This window comes from Petaurus breviceps, unplaced genomic scaffold, assembly GCF_028583685.1.
Source record: "Petaurus breviceps papuanus isolate PSGF00001 unplaced genomic scaffold, PetGlider_PUasm1.0 90639, whole genome shotgun sequence".
In the NCBI taxonomy this organism is placed as follows: Eukaryota; Metazoa; Chordata; class Mammalia; order Diprotodontia; family Petauridae; genus Petaurus; species Petaurus breviceps.
The window spans coordinates 2,444,551-2,460,950 of NW_027187296.1; the positions used below are offsets into that span (position 1 = coordinate 2,444,551).

The following is a 16,400-nucleotide window of genomic DNA, read 5'->3' on the forward strand; positions in this document are numbered from 1 at the left end:
CACTTTGTTAATGCATCAAGATATATGACTGTTTATCTTTCTAAATCAGAATAATGGGAGGTAGTACTACATAATTAATAGATCCCTCCCCACCCCCACCACTTATTAGCTGTGTGACTGGACAAGCCTATGGACTAAAATCAATGCACTTTAATTTGTAAGAGAGATCCTTAGGTTCTCACTTAAAGTATACAGCCTCTCATTTTACACATACCACATATAAGATGGTTTACCTATCTTTCAAGCATACAGCAGGTTAGAAGCTGCAAATGAGCAAGGGCTGAGGATTGCTAAAAGCAGGTATATTATACAAGGTAGCAAGAGGTGACAAGGAACGAACACACACACACACACACGCATGCGCGCACGTGCACACACAATAGTGGACACAAGAATCGGAAAAGGAGAAAAAGCTAGGACCATTCAGTCCTAGGTCTTATAGGACTACACATCTCAACAGTCCCATATTTCAGTATAGAACACTAATTTATAATCACTGTGATGTTCAAATCAACAAGAAAGATTTAAATTTTGTTTATTTTATTGTTTAAGAAGACAGTGAATAGAACTGATATATATAACATTTAAAAAAAAAACATTCTCATTAAAAATAGTTAATTTTTTTTTTTAAGTTTGGGCACAATAATTTTAGATGTCAATCCCTACAAGCTGGGAGTGTTTCTTTTATTTTAACTGTATCCCCAATGCCTAATATCATGTCAGAAACATGGCATTCATTTAAATGCTTCTTAATTGATGTCTACTTATCTAGAAATTTTACCCTATGTGAAACACGCCAATGCTTACACAATGATATTAAATAAATGAGTTTTGCTATATTTTTAAATATTATCATAAAATTTTAAAAAGAGAAAATAGCAATCACTAATCCTTTTTTATCCTAACACTTTTATTTTTTAATTTTCATCATAAGTCTTTTGGAACTGTTTTGGTTTTGATTATTATATTGCTAAGAATGGCTAGATCATTCACAATTCTTCATCATACAATATTGCTGTTACTACATACAATGTTCTCCTGGTTCTGCTCATTTCACTTTGTATCAGTTCATGTAAGTCCAGGTTTTTCTGATCAATCTGCTCATTATTTCTTATAGCACAATAGTAGTTCATTACAATCACCTACCACAACTTGTTTGGTCATTCTTCAACTGATGGGCATCCCCTCAATTTCCAATTCTTTCCCACCACAAAAAAAAAAAAAACCTGTCATAAAATTTTTGTATAAATAGGTCCCTTACCTTTTTTCTTTAATCTTTTGGATACAAACCTAATAGTAGTATTTCTAGGTCAAAGGGTATAACACAGTTTGATAGCCCTTTGGGCACAACTCCAAACTGCTCTTCAGAAGGGCTGGATCAGTTCACAACTCCACCAATAGTGCATCAGTGCCCCAATTTGCCCACACCCCCCCCATATTTATAATTTTCCTTTTCTATCATATCAGCCAATCTGATAAGTATGAGGTAGCATCTTAGAGTTGTTTTGACAACCACTGATTCTTGAACAACACAAACGAATTACATCTTGTTATCAACTGTTTTTAAGTTTAATTAATTCTTGGTTCTCAATTTAAAAGCTACTTGTATTTAAATAAGGGTATTATAGGTTATATAGGTATAGAAAGTATCGGAATAAATGAAGCCTTTCTTAAAATGACAAGCAGTGTCTATTTAAAACTATGAGCAAGCATTATCTGTGATGGGGGAGGAGTAAATCTGAAGCCTTTCCAGTAAGATCAGGGACAAAGCAAGGATGTCCATTATCACCACTACTATTCAATATTGTACTAGAAATGCTAGCTATAGAAATAAGACAAGAAGAAAAAATAGGCAATGAGGAAACAAAACTATAATGATTTGTAGATGTGATGGTATACTTACAGAACCCTAGATAATTAATTTAAAAAATAGTTGAAACAATCAATAACATCAGCAAAGTTACAGGATATAAAATAAACCCACATAAATTATCAGCATTTGTATATACTACCAACAAAACCCAGAAGAAGAAACAGAAAGAGAAATTCCATTTAAAATAACTGCAGAGAATATAAAATACTTGGGAGTCTATCTGCCCAGACAAACCCAGGGATTATATGAATATAATTAGAAAACACTTTTCATATAAATAAAGACAGATCAAAGCAATTAGAGAAATATTAATTGCTCTTGGGTAGGCCAAGTCAATATAATAAAAATGACAATTCTACCCAAGTTAATTTACTTATTCAGTGCCATACCAAACCAACTACCAAAGAAGTATTTTATGGAACTAGAAAAAATAAAAAAATTCGTGTGGAAGAACAAAAGGTCAAGAATATCAACGGATTCAATGAAAAATAATTTGAAGGAAGGTGGCCTAGCAATTCCAGATTTTTTTTTATAAGAGTAGAACTTTATTTTTTCTCTATGTATATCTAACCCTTTTTTGGACTTTTCCATCCCTGTCCTTCTAGGATAAAAAGCAGGAAGGGATTTTTAAAAATTCAACTCCTTGGTATTTTTTGTTTTTTTATTTTAATTTTAAAATTAATTTTATTTTTAATTTATGGAATAACAAGCATTTCTGTAACAGTATAATTTTTTTAAAAAGTGATGGCACATGAAACTACAAATCTGTTATGTACAACTTGCTATTTTTTTTTTTTAAAGCAACTGGGGTTAAGTAACTTGCTCAAGTTTACACGGCCAGTTATATTGTGTGAGTGCCAAGTATCTGAGGACGGAACTGATCCCAGGTCTCCCAACGCCGGTGCTGGCGCTCTTACTCACTGTGCCACCTGGCCACCTGACTTGCTCTTCTTCATAAAGTTATAATGGAGGAGAGGTTAGGTGGCGCAGTGAATAGAGCACTGGCCCTGGAGTCAGGAGGACCTGAATTCAAATCCAGCCTCAGACAATTAACACAAAAAACTAGCCGTGTGACCCTGGGCAAGTCACTTAAACCCAATTGCCCTACTTTCCCCTCTCCAACAAGCAAATAAATAAATAAAAGTATCATGGAAATTTTTTTTCTTCCCCACTTCATCCTAGAGATGGCCACTATTAGACATAAATATGTGTATATGTGTGTGTGAAGTTTGGACTAATACTCCTTAGTCTGAATTCACAATCATGAGACCCTTCTGAAATTAAATCTGCCTTAGATTTCCAGAAAAAAATTATAATAATTGCTTCCATGCATGCCTACATTACCATGTTGGAATCCTGGGATAAGAAAGGAGCGTAGAATATTTATTACATTTCTAGTAAGCTGAAATACAGGTAGAGAATTATTACATAAGGTAAATAAGAAAAGTTAATTATATAAGAGAGAGACTGAAAAATTCAAATAGTCCACAAAAGTAATTATGTTGAAACTTGCCATATAATGTAAGTGTAATAAATAATACATTTGCTAGACAGAAACCGAAAAGAAGTCTAAAAATCTTACACTACCTTCAGGCGACTTGTCATGTCTTGACAACAGTTGCTCATTGCTTGCACATCTTCATTTATGCTTTCAAGCTCCTAAAAAATGGGGGAAAACTTTTTTCATTACCACATACTGCCAAGGAAATGTATACTTCCTTTCTCTTGAAAAGTCTACTAGATATCAAAACAGACTTTCAAAATTTCTGATACCTATGTTTGGCTATATTTGTATCATTTAAAAAATGTTTTGCCCTAAGTAATAGAATAAAATCTTAGTACAGAGGAAAAAGGCATGGGTCTGGAGTCAGAGTAACAGAGTTCAAATTTCATCTCTGACATTACATTTATGACCTGGGGCAAATCAATGAACCACCCTGAATATCAGTTTCCTTACATATAAAATAAGGCAATTGGACTAGGTGGTTTTTGAAGTCCCTTCCAACTCTACATCCATGATTCCATAATTTTTCCTGCTCAGAAAAAAAAAAAAGCTCCTACTTCCTCGGGAACAACAAATAGTAAAAACCAAGAAGCAAAAATTCTTGCCACCAAGGTCCCTGGCACTGTCATATGGTTCAATATGAGAAATACATATGGTTTTATCAATAAAAATGACATTAGAATAAAATGTATTACCTCTTGTTTTGCCACTAAACCCTAGGTCTGTCCATTTGCCTTGTGGTTGAAGTCTCCTATGTGTTTCCTTCTCCCATTAGAATGTGATGCTTCTTACAAGCAGGGTCTTGCTTTTCTATAATAAGCACTTAACTTAGTACTTTTTCATTCATTTATTAATGATATTTATTTTTTTAAGTTTTACTGATGCCTTCTGTTTTTAAGCCATTAATTTCCCAATAAACCCCAAACTTGATCCCTCCCTTGGAATGAAGAAATACAGTAAAGTAAAATCAAACACAACTGCATATGATAGTATATTTACACATCCCACACTCACACTTCCTTACCTCTCTAAAGTTAGGAGGAAAATATTTCATCATTTGTTCTCTGGGGCTAAGAATGGTCATAGAAACTAATCAGAGTTCAGCCACTTTTTGGTGCTTTATTGTTTTGTTTTTTGTTAATATTTCAGTCACTATTTTCTTCCTATTCTTAATTACTTCACTCAGTATTGGTTCATATAAATCCTTCCATTGTAGAAATCTTTCCACTAACTTATGACAATGAACAGAAGCAGAAAAGTTTGGATTTTTGCCCTCACTAACTTATGTTAAATAATTTAGTGTGTCACCCTTACTTACAGCTTTGTTCCAAAGTCAAAATCAAACACTGATGATTTGGGATATCTGGGCCTACTACTAAGAATAATAATAATAGTTAACATTTATATAGCACTTACTATGTGCCAGCCATGGTATTAAGCATTTTGCAATCATTATCTCACTTGATCCTTACAACAAACCTGAGAGGTAGGTGCTATATTTTACTGTTGAAGAAACCGAGGCAAACAGAGGTTCAGTGACTTGTCAGGATCACACAGCTGAGTAAGAAGTGATGGAGGCTGAATGTGAATTCAGGTCTTCTTGACTCTAGGCCCAGGACTCTTATCTACTATCGAACCTCGCCGCCTTGAATAATTCTACAAATGCTGCCTACAAATTCTATATGGCAGTTTTTCCTTCTTTTATTGAATTTGAGTTCCCAACTAAACAAAACACCAAGGTACAAAGGAAAGAATTCCAACAAAAGGAAAAGGTTCTTCATAATACTTTATAACCAGACTGTTCTACCTCTGAAATTCAAATTTGCTGGAAAACAGGCCAGCAGAAAGAGGAAAAAATGAAGCATCCAGGTAAATCTGTAAAAAAGCTGTTAGTTTTATACAATGCACCATACAACTACTGAGAATAAACAATACACTTGTAAACAAATGGAAGTTATATAATCTATTCTAAAATTGAAATTTATTTTCTCTTTGCTATGATTCTTGGATTGAAAATTTCATAAGCCTAAGCTCTAGAGATATTACTTCTTATATTCTATTACATGCAAGAGCTATTCTAACTCATAAAATTAAGTCCTGAAGTTGCTTTGAACTGAGCAGTTACTATTATTTCAAAATATTTATCAAATAGTAGCAGTTGGTCAATATGCAATCCAAGAACAGTGATAGAGAACTGCAAACTACCTAAACAAGTTGGTCCTAACATGTTTTAAATGCCACAGTTTATTTAATAAAGCAAAATTGTGAAAAGATAATTCAAACTACAAATGTTATTTTTTAAAATTAAATTTTACTTTTTTGGTTAACAAGCAAGTTCAAATTATAGTTTCACTAATGGCAAACTCAAGAAATTGTATAGTTTCCACACAAAAGTAAGAATTCATAAAATAAGCAAGTTACTGCTCCTGTCTTTATTTATAACTGAAATTACTGTGATGGATTTCATTTTTATGACAGCTACCAATGCATTTTCTGAAGTTTTTACTAGGTATTTCCCTATCTTTAGTGAAACCACATAAAGGTGTTATAGCAATTAACCTGGGTTGTAAATTTAGTGAGTAAGAATCTTGTATATTGCCATGTTTTATATAATGTCACAAAATATTGCTCTATAAAACATTAAACAAAAATTGGTCTCATCTCACATTGAACAAACAGCCTATTTATGTGTGATAGAATTGTATTTCCAGATTACTATGATATTATTTAGGATACAGAGTCAAGATAATTACAACTCAACTCCAACTTAGAATAGCTATTCATGGAGAAGTGTGTTAAATCACAGGACACTTTTTTTTTTCTGAAAAACCATTCAAGAAAAGCATACTCAAACCTGAACCAAATTAGTCTAAGAAACAATGGAAAGTGGAGATCTTTAAGTATACAAGAAACCAGAACAATCCAAATATATATTCTGTCACAGACACAACGAAGAAAATGAAAGTTTTAAGATTTTAATAGATAGCAAATAGTAAATATTTTAGGTAAATCCATAATATTATACCTCCTTTACTTCCTTGAATAAGCCCACAAATTCTTCATTGATGGCTAAACTTCTGCGTTCGATATCTCCACGTAAATTTCTTCTGGTACGTAAGCTATTTTCCACAAAGAAGGTTGAAAGTGACTTGAGAGCTTCTAGCATATCCTAAACAAAGGATAATAAACATCAAAATCTTATTCTAATAAATCAGTTCTACCTATTTAAAAATATTTTCCAATTCCAAGCCAAAATGTAATGAAATGATGCCTGTGTTCTTTATTATACTATCTTTAATATACTATATTATAATACCTTTAAATATTCACCAATCAGTGAATGAATTAAATCATTTAATATAAAAAGTTAACCTATTTCAGGAAGACAATGACTTAACATTTTCCACACTACAACTTTTCAAATATTTGAAGACAACTATTGCATTCCTAATAAATTTTTCTCTTTTCAAGATTGAATACCCCTGGTTCCTTCAACCAATCTTCACATGGCATGGACTCCAGTTTCCTCAAAATCGTGGTTGATCTTACCTGGACACTTTCATTTATCAAAGCTCTTCCTTGGGCACTGAAAACTCAACACAATGCTTGATATGTAATCACTTCCTTTATTTTTCACACTATGTCCCTATTAATATATACTAAAATAAAAATAATCTTTTTTTATTGCCATATTCGCTCTCAGATCTCCAATTCTGTACTTGAGCAGATTTTTTAAATTAGGACAGAAAGAAATCAAAGATGATTTGGAGTCCCGGTCACCTGTCTTTTGACTAAGTTCTAAATCTTATGATCCTATGAATACTCAAGGCACTTTGCACTTAAATGTATTCTAATTTGCACTATAGTCATATGCTCTTGCTGACTTCTCTGTATTAACTAATATATAACCTCAATTAAGCATGTCACTTACTATCTCTGGACCCTGGTTTCCTCATTTGTAAAATCAGAGAACTGGACTATCTGATCTCAGTTCTATGCCCTTTAATACTATGCAGAGCTTCCAAGAAACTCCAGAGATATTTCCACTTGAAGTTTTAGAATTACAACAGGGAATAGTATGAAAAAATATTTTTAATAATCCTGGGTCTGATAACAATCTTGAATAAAACAACAAATTTTAAGTAAATCTTTATTTAGATTTATAACTGTTTTAAACACAAATATCCCCCTATACAAATTTTTAAAACCTGAGAAATAATAATATTCTAAGGTAATGACAAATTCCATAAAAATAAAATCTAACTAAACACTGACATAGAGAACAAATTGTTTTGTTACAAGAGTTACAATAATATTTGTTGTTGCAGTTTCATTAACATAGCATGGCATTACTCACTACAATAACTCATTTTTATGTGTTTAAACACCACAATGAAGGGAAATAGTATAGGTGATTTCAAATAGAGAATTAGTACTAGAAGTACTTTAGAAACTGTCTTAAAATATAAGTTTCAGAGCAGGCAACAACTTTCACAGGTGGAATTTCTTCACTGGGAATTATACCAATGAAATCATAACTCGAATCTTCCTCTGCCACCGCCTTCCCCAAAAGCATACTATAGCACCCAGTAGTATGAATTAAATATGGCTATTACTCAATAAATGCTTGACAAGATGAATAACTCAACACTTCATTTTTCTAAGTCAGGCCTACAGATAGGCAAGTTGAATTTATTTTCAATTACCAAAGAATTGAACCAGAAAATTCCAAAATTCCCTGTCCATATTTTTAAACCTCCATCATGTGCTGTAATTCCAATTTCCATAGTGCCCTGAAGTTTACAAAGCACTTTGCTCACAGCCACCCTATTAAACAGTACAAGAAGAATTAAGGTTCAATCAATCAATAAACATTTTGTCCTTGGGACAAAAAAAGGGCCAAAAAGAGCCCCTGTTTCAAGAAGCTCACAGTCTAATGGAGGAGACAACAAACAAACAAATATAAATATAAAGAAGCTATATATATATATATATATACACACACACACATATATACATACATATATGTATGTATGTATATATATGACAAATAGGAAATAATTAACAGATGGAAGGCACTAGAACTAGGAAGGGTTAGGAAAGAATTCTGGTAGAAAATGAGATCTTAACTGGAAATTAAAGGAAGCCAAGGAAACAAGGGGATGAGAAGGAAGAACATTCCAGGCATGGGGGACAGCATGAGAAAAGAGATGTAGCATCTTGCTACAGGAAGAATAATGAGGCCAATGTTACTGGATCAAAGTATGTGGTACAGAATAAGTTACAAGAAGACTGGAAAAGTGAGACAGGTTATCAAGGGTACTGAATATGAAGCAGAAGATTTTTGTATTAAATCTTGGAAGTGAAAAGATGCCACTGGAGTTGACTGAATGGGGGTAATGTGGTCAGACCTGAGCTTTAGGAAAATCACTTTGTTGGTGGCTGAATGGAGGATGGATTGGAGTGGAGAAAGACTTGAAACAAGCATACCCACTAGCTGACTACTAAAATAATCCTGGCAAGAGATGATTAGGGTCTGCCCTAAAGGGCTGGCAATGTCAGAGGAGAGAAAGAGATGTGTATTCTAATAATATTGCAAATGTAAAATCAACAGATCTTGGCAATAGATTAGATTCAAAAATGAAAGAGAGTGAGGAATCCAGGATTACTTCTAGGCTGTAAACCTGAAAGCTTGGGAGGATAGTGTTTCCCTCAAAAGTAATAATGGAAGTTGGGGGGTGGGGGATGGGTTAGGGGAAAAGATGATGAATTCTGTTTTAGATATGAGTTTATGATGTCTCCTGGACATCAAGTTCAAGATGTTTGAAAGGAAGCTGAAGATGTTAGTGAGTGATGGAAACACCCCCATCTCCAAGAGAGAACCTGGAATCATTAATACAAACCAAGAGGTATTCCAACTTCCCTGCCTCAAGCAGTGAGCTGAGGGGAATGAGTGAAGGTGCTTCCAGTGACTGGATTGATTGATTGGCGAATTGATTCTAGTAGTGTTTATAAGAGAAGAAATTGAGAAATACTTCTTTGATTAGAGGGAAGGGCTAGTCACATCTATGCATCAAATGAGAAAACGTATGCAAACTGCTTTGTAAACCTTGAGGTCCTACATAAATGTTAATTCTCACTATTATAATCCAAGTTAAAGTTGACATTATCCAGACAGGTGTGATTAATGTTAACATTGTAGTATAAAGCAACGAGCTAATTAAAATATTTTGGAAATAGGTAGGATTACTATCTTTCCCTTAAAGTCAGGTTAAATCCCACCTTAGTAGCTTGGGCCCATGATTCTAGCCTGCTGAAATATTTTGGGACACTGATGTTTGTTAAACATATCAGCAATCCCTTCTAATTCTGTGGCAAGGAGAAGGAGGGGGTGGGGGAGGAGGAGGGAGGCGAGAAGAAGAAAAGAGAAGAGAGAGGAGTGAGAGGGAGCTTAGCTCAGGCCCCACTCCTCGCCCCGCCCCCCGAAGGGCCTGGACCGTGAATGAATGGCCAGGCCAGCGGGCCACCAAGCTCGCAGGGGCTTGGCTCCAGATCGAGGTGGGAGTGACAGTCGTGGTTACTGTGACAGTCACGGTCAGGGCAGGTGCGGGTTAGGCTTCCATCAGGACCAGGCCCCAGCTAGGTTCTGCCTCTCCTCCAGGCCATCCCTCCCTTCCCCTCGCCCTCCTCCTCCCCTCCGATCTGCACCCGCCCCGTCTTGCCCCGCCCCCGCGGGCTTCCCTCCCCTAGGGGGCTCCGGTTACCTTGTCATTATCCAGCCTCGTCTCCAGGATCTTGTGCAGCTTCCGAGACAGCGGGTTATTCTGAGCCAAAGACCCGACGACCCCACTGCCGAAGCTTCTGGTCCCAGAGACCGGCAAAGCGGACACCTCCCCGGTACTGCTGCTCTCAGCCATCTCGGCGACCCTGCTCCCGGCGACAGCCACCTCAGCGCTTAGGGACTGGGGAACGGCTTCAGGAACTGGAGCTGCCGCGCATGCGCGACAGTGATGGGTGGCTTTGCGCATGTTCCGGGTGTTGAGGACAGGTTCTCTGAAGGATTCTTCTCCTGGGTCTTAGAGGCAACGCTGTAAAGGGAGGAAACTGCGCCGATAGGATGATGTCGCGTAGGAGATTTTATTACCTTCATGTTACAGTTGAGCAAACTGAGGCAGACAGAGGTTAAATGACTTGCCCAAAGTCACACAAGCAGGTGCCTAATCCCAGTTTTGAATTCAGGTCTTCCTGTCTCCAGGTCCAGTGCCCTATCCACTGCACCATCCAGCTACCAGTGTATTTCTCCTTCTGCATCATATCTTACTTTAAATTTCTCTTTGTGCCCATTCTTGGTTTCGTTTTGTTTTTGGTTCAGCTTACAATTTTCCAAATATTTAAGCTCCATTTGGACAGACGGATTTTATCTCCTTCTTCCCTGTACTTTTCTTTTTGATGATTTCCTACCTAGCTTGGAAGTTGAAAAATGATTCATAATGATTATGCTTGAAGTCTTTCACCTTAGCAACATAAAATGGCAGCTGGGTTACTCTTTTTTGGCAAGGTTAATCTTCTGAGATGTGATATTATGAAGCAGCTAGGTGGCACACTTGGGCCTGGAGTCAGGATGAACCTGAGTTCAAATCTAGCCACAAACTAGCTGTGTGACCTTGGGCAAGTCACTTAACCTCTGCCTCAATTTCCCCTTGTGTAAAATAATAGGACCCACATCCCAGGGTTCTTGGGAGGATCAAATGAGATAATAATGGCAAAGTGCTTAGCATGGTGCCTATCACATAGTAAGCCATATGAATGTTAAGTATTAACTGTCTTCCCTAGCGTAGGTTGTGCTGTCATGTTCTGCTGCGTTTTAATTTGTTTCCTAGGTTGGAGGTGGATAGGGTTACTTCTTCATTATTCTAGAGTTTTATATGATCACCAAAGTACAGTTTGCCACTTACTAAACTAGTCTCTTTGGAGTTACTGCATGAGATATATTTTTCATCGATCACCATGGTGGTCTATAAATACCCCTTCCTTTATTGTTTGCAAGTATTGTGTATTTTACAGTAAGCAAAAGCTTTGTATCCAGACATTTTCGTGTATCCTGTCTGGGATTCTAACTCAATCTGTGACTCACCAGTGTTGCTGCCACCTGTCTATGGGATCAGATAGTTCTTCTCCTACGTTGGTAGGATTCCCTCTCCACATCCATTATCTATCTGACAAATTAGCAGCTTATAGCATATATCTGGGCATTGCAACCAACGGACAGTCCTTTATTTCTGTTACTTCACTTAATTCCAACATTGATAGAAGAGGCGCAGAATGGAGAAGAGCTGGCCAAAAAGGCCTGAGTTCAAGTCCCACCCCTGACACACTGGTTATGTAACCCTAAGGGAGTCACCCTCTCAGTGCTCTAGGCAATTCTTTAAGACTATAAACTGCTAAGAAGGTACAACCTTACTTTGGTAGAGAGGGCCTCCTCACCTCTACTGAAATCACAAGTTCAACTGTAAAATGGAAATAACAATAGAACTAACCTTCCAGGGTGGTTGTGGGGGTCAAATGAGATGTTTGTAAAGCACTTAGCACATGACCTGGCATACAATAGGTACCACATAAATGTTTATTCTCTTCTCCCTATTTATAATCTAGCTATAATCTGTGTATTATCTCCTATCTCCTTTCAGGTTTTGTGCTATAGCGTTGATGTACCAAATGGATTGTCCTATTTATATTTCAACATTTGTATATTTTCTGGAGTATAACAGACATATTTCTGTTTCTTCTTTCCTGACTGACCACTCACTGTGGCACCTCACACATTTTATACAGGATATATGGACACCTACTTATTCTCTGGGCTGACTTGCTCACCTGTTCTCACCCATACACAAAGTAATGTTTTCATTATTTATATTCCAACAAAGGGATGTGTCTCAATCCCTTGCCTTGACTATTCACTATTCTTCACTATTGCTAAGATTACCACTCTTTGTCTTTCCTTACCCCAGCTGACCTTTCTCAAGGAAGGCCTTCCACCGCATCATGTCAGCTATCCTGGTTCCCTTCTTCCACCTCAGTAAACACTTTGGCTCGATGCCATGTTATGCTAAGGCCCTTAGTTTCTGATATTCTGAGCATGCCAACTAATCTTTTCCTTCTAGCATTGTTTTTATTATGTCTTAGCATGTAATTTATTATCAACAAAAGTCAACCTTCCAGTTCACACGAATCTTAAATTTTCTTTTGAAACAGAATCAGAAAGTCTGATAGATTGGATCTTTGGTCATGGAAACATTTTTTTGGATTTATTATTATTAATATCTAACAAATATATATACCTATTATGTGCCAGGAGTTGTGCTAAGTGGTTTGCAAATATCATTTCATTTGATCTTCACAAAATCCCGGGAGGTAGGGGCTATTATCCCCATTTTACAGATTTCCCCCTCACATCCCCTTCTGTCCCCTACCATTGGCCTGTTACAAGCTTGCGAACTATGAAAGGATTTGAAGATCTGGGTTCCCATCAACATAGCTAGAAGCATCCTGGAGTCACAGTGGCTGATGCATTGAGAGTTGAGAGACATTCTGAGGACAAACTAGGTACTATGAGGAAAGACAAATTCAGAACTCTAAGATCACCAGCCCTGGGATCCCAGCAGAGAGCTTGACCCAGGAAGAGAGTATTCAAAAAGAGGAGATACCAAGAATGTCAAGTACTGCAGAGTCATTAAGGATGAGGTCTGAGAAAAGATAATCTGAATCTACAATAAAAAAAGAAATTGCACTGCCTTGGAAACAGTATTACTAGGGTTTGAGAAACAAGTGGGAGGTAACAGTGAAAGAAGGGAGTGTAAATAACTTTTCCTAGGAATTTTGGCTGTGAAAGGGAGAACTTTGGGGGTAATGCTTTGAGAGTATGGTATAGTCCAGTAAAGGTTTTCTTAACCTTGGGTGAGATCTGGGTATGTGTATAGGCAGTAGGGAAGGAGGAAGTGAATAAAGAGAGGTTGAAAATTAGGGATAGAGAGAGGGAGATTGAAGGAACAAGTTTGTAGGGGAGATGAAGAGGGTCGGTTTGAGAGGACAAGTAGATGGATTCACCTTAGCAAGAAGTACTATTTCTTTTTATCAGAGATAGCAGAAGAGAATGAGGGATGGTACTGAGATTTGAATTGTGATAATGGAGAGGAGAAGAAGGTCATGAAGGCTGGCCTCCATTTTTTATAATGAAGTACTAAGCACGGTCTTCATCAGAGAGAGACAGAATCAGAGAGAGAGTAAATGACATGGGAGGAAAAGAAATTTGGGAAGAGATGCAATTGGAAGAGGATTAAATCATTAATCAAGGAAGAGTAAAAGGATTGGTTTATAACAGTAAGGATCCAGTTGAGATTTCCTCTGTTATTTATAAATTAAAAGGGCAAGGCTAGTTAAAAGAGACTGGTGATTTTTGTCACACTTTCTCCAGGCAAAAATCATAGCTTGGTTTCTCTGCAATTAATTTCATCTTTGCTATTTTAAATGTGAGAGTCTTGTCCAACCTCAATGTGAGCCAACAGATTATGAGTAATAGCTCTCTCCTCCCTTCAAACCACTGTTTAAAAGACTGCCAGAAAAGTTGTGAACCCAAAGCCTTTGGTTTTTTTCCAATGCACTACTCAGCCATTGCTTAGGCTATTTCCTATGACTGCAATGCCTGCTTTTCGTTCCCTTCACCTGTTGAATTTGTGATTATCTTTTAAAGCCCAATTCAAATGCCACCTCTTCCTAGAAGCCTTCCCTGGTTCCCCTAAAAGGAAATGACTTTGTTTTTAACATAGATCCCACATAAGAGACCTAAGGTTCTACCTCTCTTATTCATTGACCATGAATTGCTTTGCATTATACTTATTTGTGTGTATGTATATATGTACATATAAGTGTATACATATATGTGTGTATATATACATATACACACACATACATTCTTCTATTATGTTATAAACTTTTAAGGATAGGGACCATGTTTTATCTACCATGCACCTAGCACGGTGCAATAAATGAAGAAGATATTTCATAGATATTTCTGGAATTAAACTGAATTGAACTGGTAAGGAACTTGACTATTTACTAACTCTTGCAAACCAACTACTACTACTGGAAAAAAAAAATGTAAGCTGCCTACCCTGCTCACTTTGATTCATTTCTCTGTACAATGGACAGTATCTCTCCAAAGATTGTAGTGGCCATGAACTCCCAAATTATTCAATAAATCATTCTTTATGATAATATTGATTTTAACCAGATAATGCCTTTAGGTAAGGATTTTATTGTGAAACTCACTGTCATCCTTATAGCATAAAAGAAAATCATTATGATGGAAAATGTCTGCTTGTTAAGAAACCGAAAAATTAATCAATAACTATGTCAATGGAAAAGAAAAGAAGACATCAGTAGTCATTTCTAAATTCTGTTGGATTCTAATGTTGATTTTAAGCATCCTGGAAAGATTGTAACATGGAATACTGATGGTTAAAGCCAGTTCTTTCATGAAGGAAGATTTTTGGCTCGGTTAATCAATATTTGACTTGCCATCATATTGCTTAGTTGTTAGAAATTCCTGTGGGTATGTAGCTACAAATTAACATTAATGAGATATTCAAAGATATTCACAGCAACACTTATTAACAAGGCATTAATGATTGGACATTCACTGATTTTATTTTGAACTATTAAAACATGGAATCTTTTTTTTCCATATCTATATGAAGAACAAAGCAAAGGAATAATAAGATCCGAGTTGTTTGGGACCCAGACATCTGAGGTATTTCTTGTAAGGATGGGTTATAAGAAAGTGTATGCCTCTGACCAGCAGTTTGAAGATATTCATAAGTGACAAATAACTTCATTCTTTATGGATAGTTGGCCCTTGGAGTTATAATTTTTTATGTTATTTTTTTTAGTTTTTAGTTTATGACTAATCTATTTGCAATTACACTGAAGCAAATTGGAACCTAATAGAGTGTTGTAGTCAAAAGTACTTTGCCTAAAATTAGAGAACCTGATTTCAAATTCTTGTTCCAACAAGTATTATCTGTATGACTATGGGAGAGTTATTTAATCTTTTTGAAACTCAGTTTCCTGATTGTAAAATAGGAATAATAAATTAAGAATACATATTATGTTAAGTACTTGTTATAAGACACTGTTCTATATTAACTAAAGAGCTAGCCTTGGTATCACAACTAGGTCCACATCCCATCTTTTACTCTTATTGTCTATGTGACCCCTGAATAAATCACTTAAGTGCCATTGGCAACTCTTTAAGACTATAAATTACAAACTGTTGATTGTCTCACATTGGTAAACAGAATTTCTTCAAGGGAAATTCCCTGTAGTAATTAAATTACAGGTCTAGTATGAAGGATAACTTCCCTCACAAGATTGTTATGCAAAATAAAATATGCAAAGATATGTAAATAAGATAATATAAAGCATTCTGTCAGGTGGAGACAGAGATATTTCTGTGGAAGTGCCTCCCAAATTACTGGTCCTGCTTCTAACCCAGCCCCCACAGCCAACATCCTGGAAACTGCTTTTGTGAGTGCTTCAGCCCCACTGTCCTCCATAATTGCAGCTACTGAAAACTGGAAAATAAAGTTGGCACAACCAAAGTCCTTGCCACTTGACAAAGTCAAGAGCTTCAACATGAGAAACAAATATGACTATTAGTAGAAATGACTTCTTTAAAAAAATGCATGGCCTTCTGCTTTACTATTGCACCCAAGGCCTATGGGTCCCATTTGACTTGTAACTGAAAACTATTACATATGTTATTACTCCCCATTAGAATGTGAGCTCCTTGAGGGCAAAGACTGTTTTGGTTTTCTGTGTGTATCCCCAGCACTTCACACAGTGCTTTGTGCTTAGTAAAATCTAAATAAATACTATTTTACTCATTCATTCATTCTGGAATAATCACCATGTTGACCACCAATGAAGAACCCTAAGTAAAGCTCAAACTTATATTAATTAGTG

General features: G+C 36.2%; 1 protein-coding gene across 1 annotated transcript in view; it reads right to left on the bottom strand.

Moving 5' to 3' along the window:
* Positions 1-10,420, bottom strand: part of COG6 (component of oligomeric golgi complex 6) — a 137,210-nt gene extending 126,790 nt beyond the window's left edge. The window contains exons 1-3 of the mRNA XM_069064621.1: positions 10,142-10,420; positions 6,403-6,546; positions 3,461-3,532 (exon numbers count right to left, since the gene is read on the bottom strand). Of these exons, the coding sequence (XP_068920722.1) occupies positions 3,461-3,532; positions 6,403-6,546; positions 10,142-10,405 (480 nt within the window). The 5' untranslated portion in view covers positions 10,406-10,420. The remainder of the gene's footprint in view (positions 1-3,460; positions 3,533-6,402; positions 6,547-10,141) is intronic.
* Positions 10,421-16,400: the final 5,980 nt, after the last annotated feature.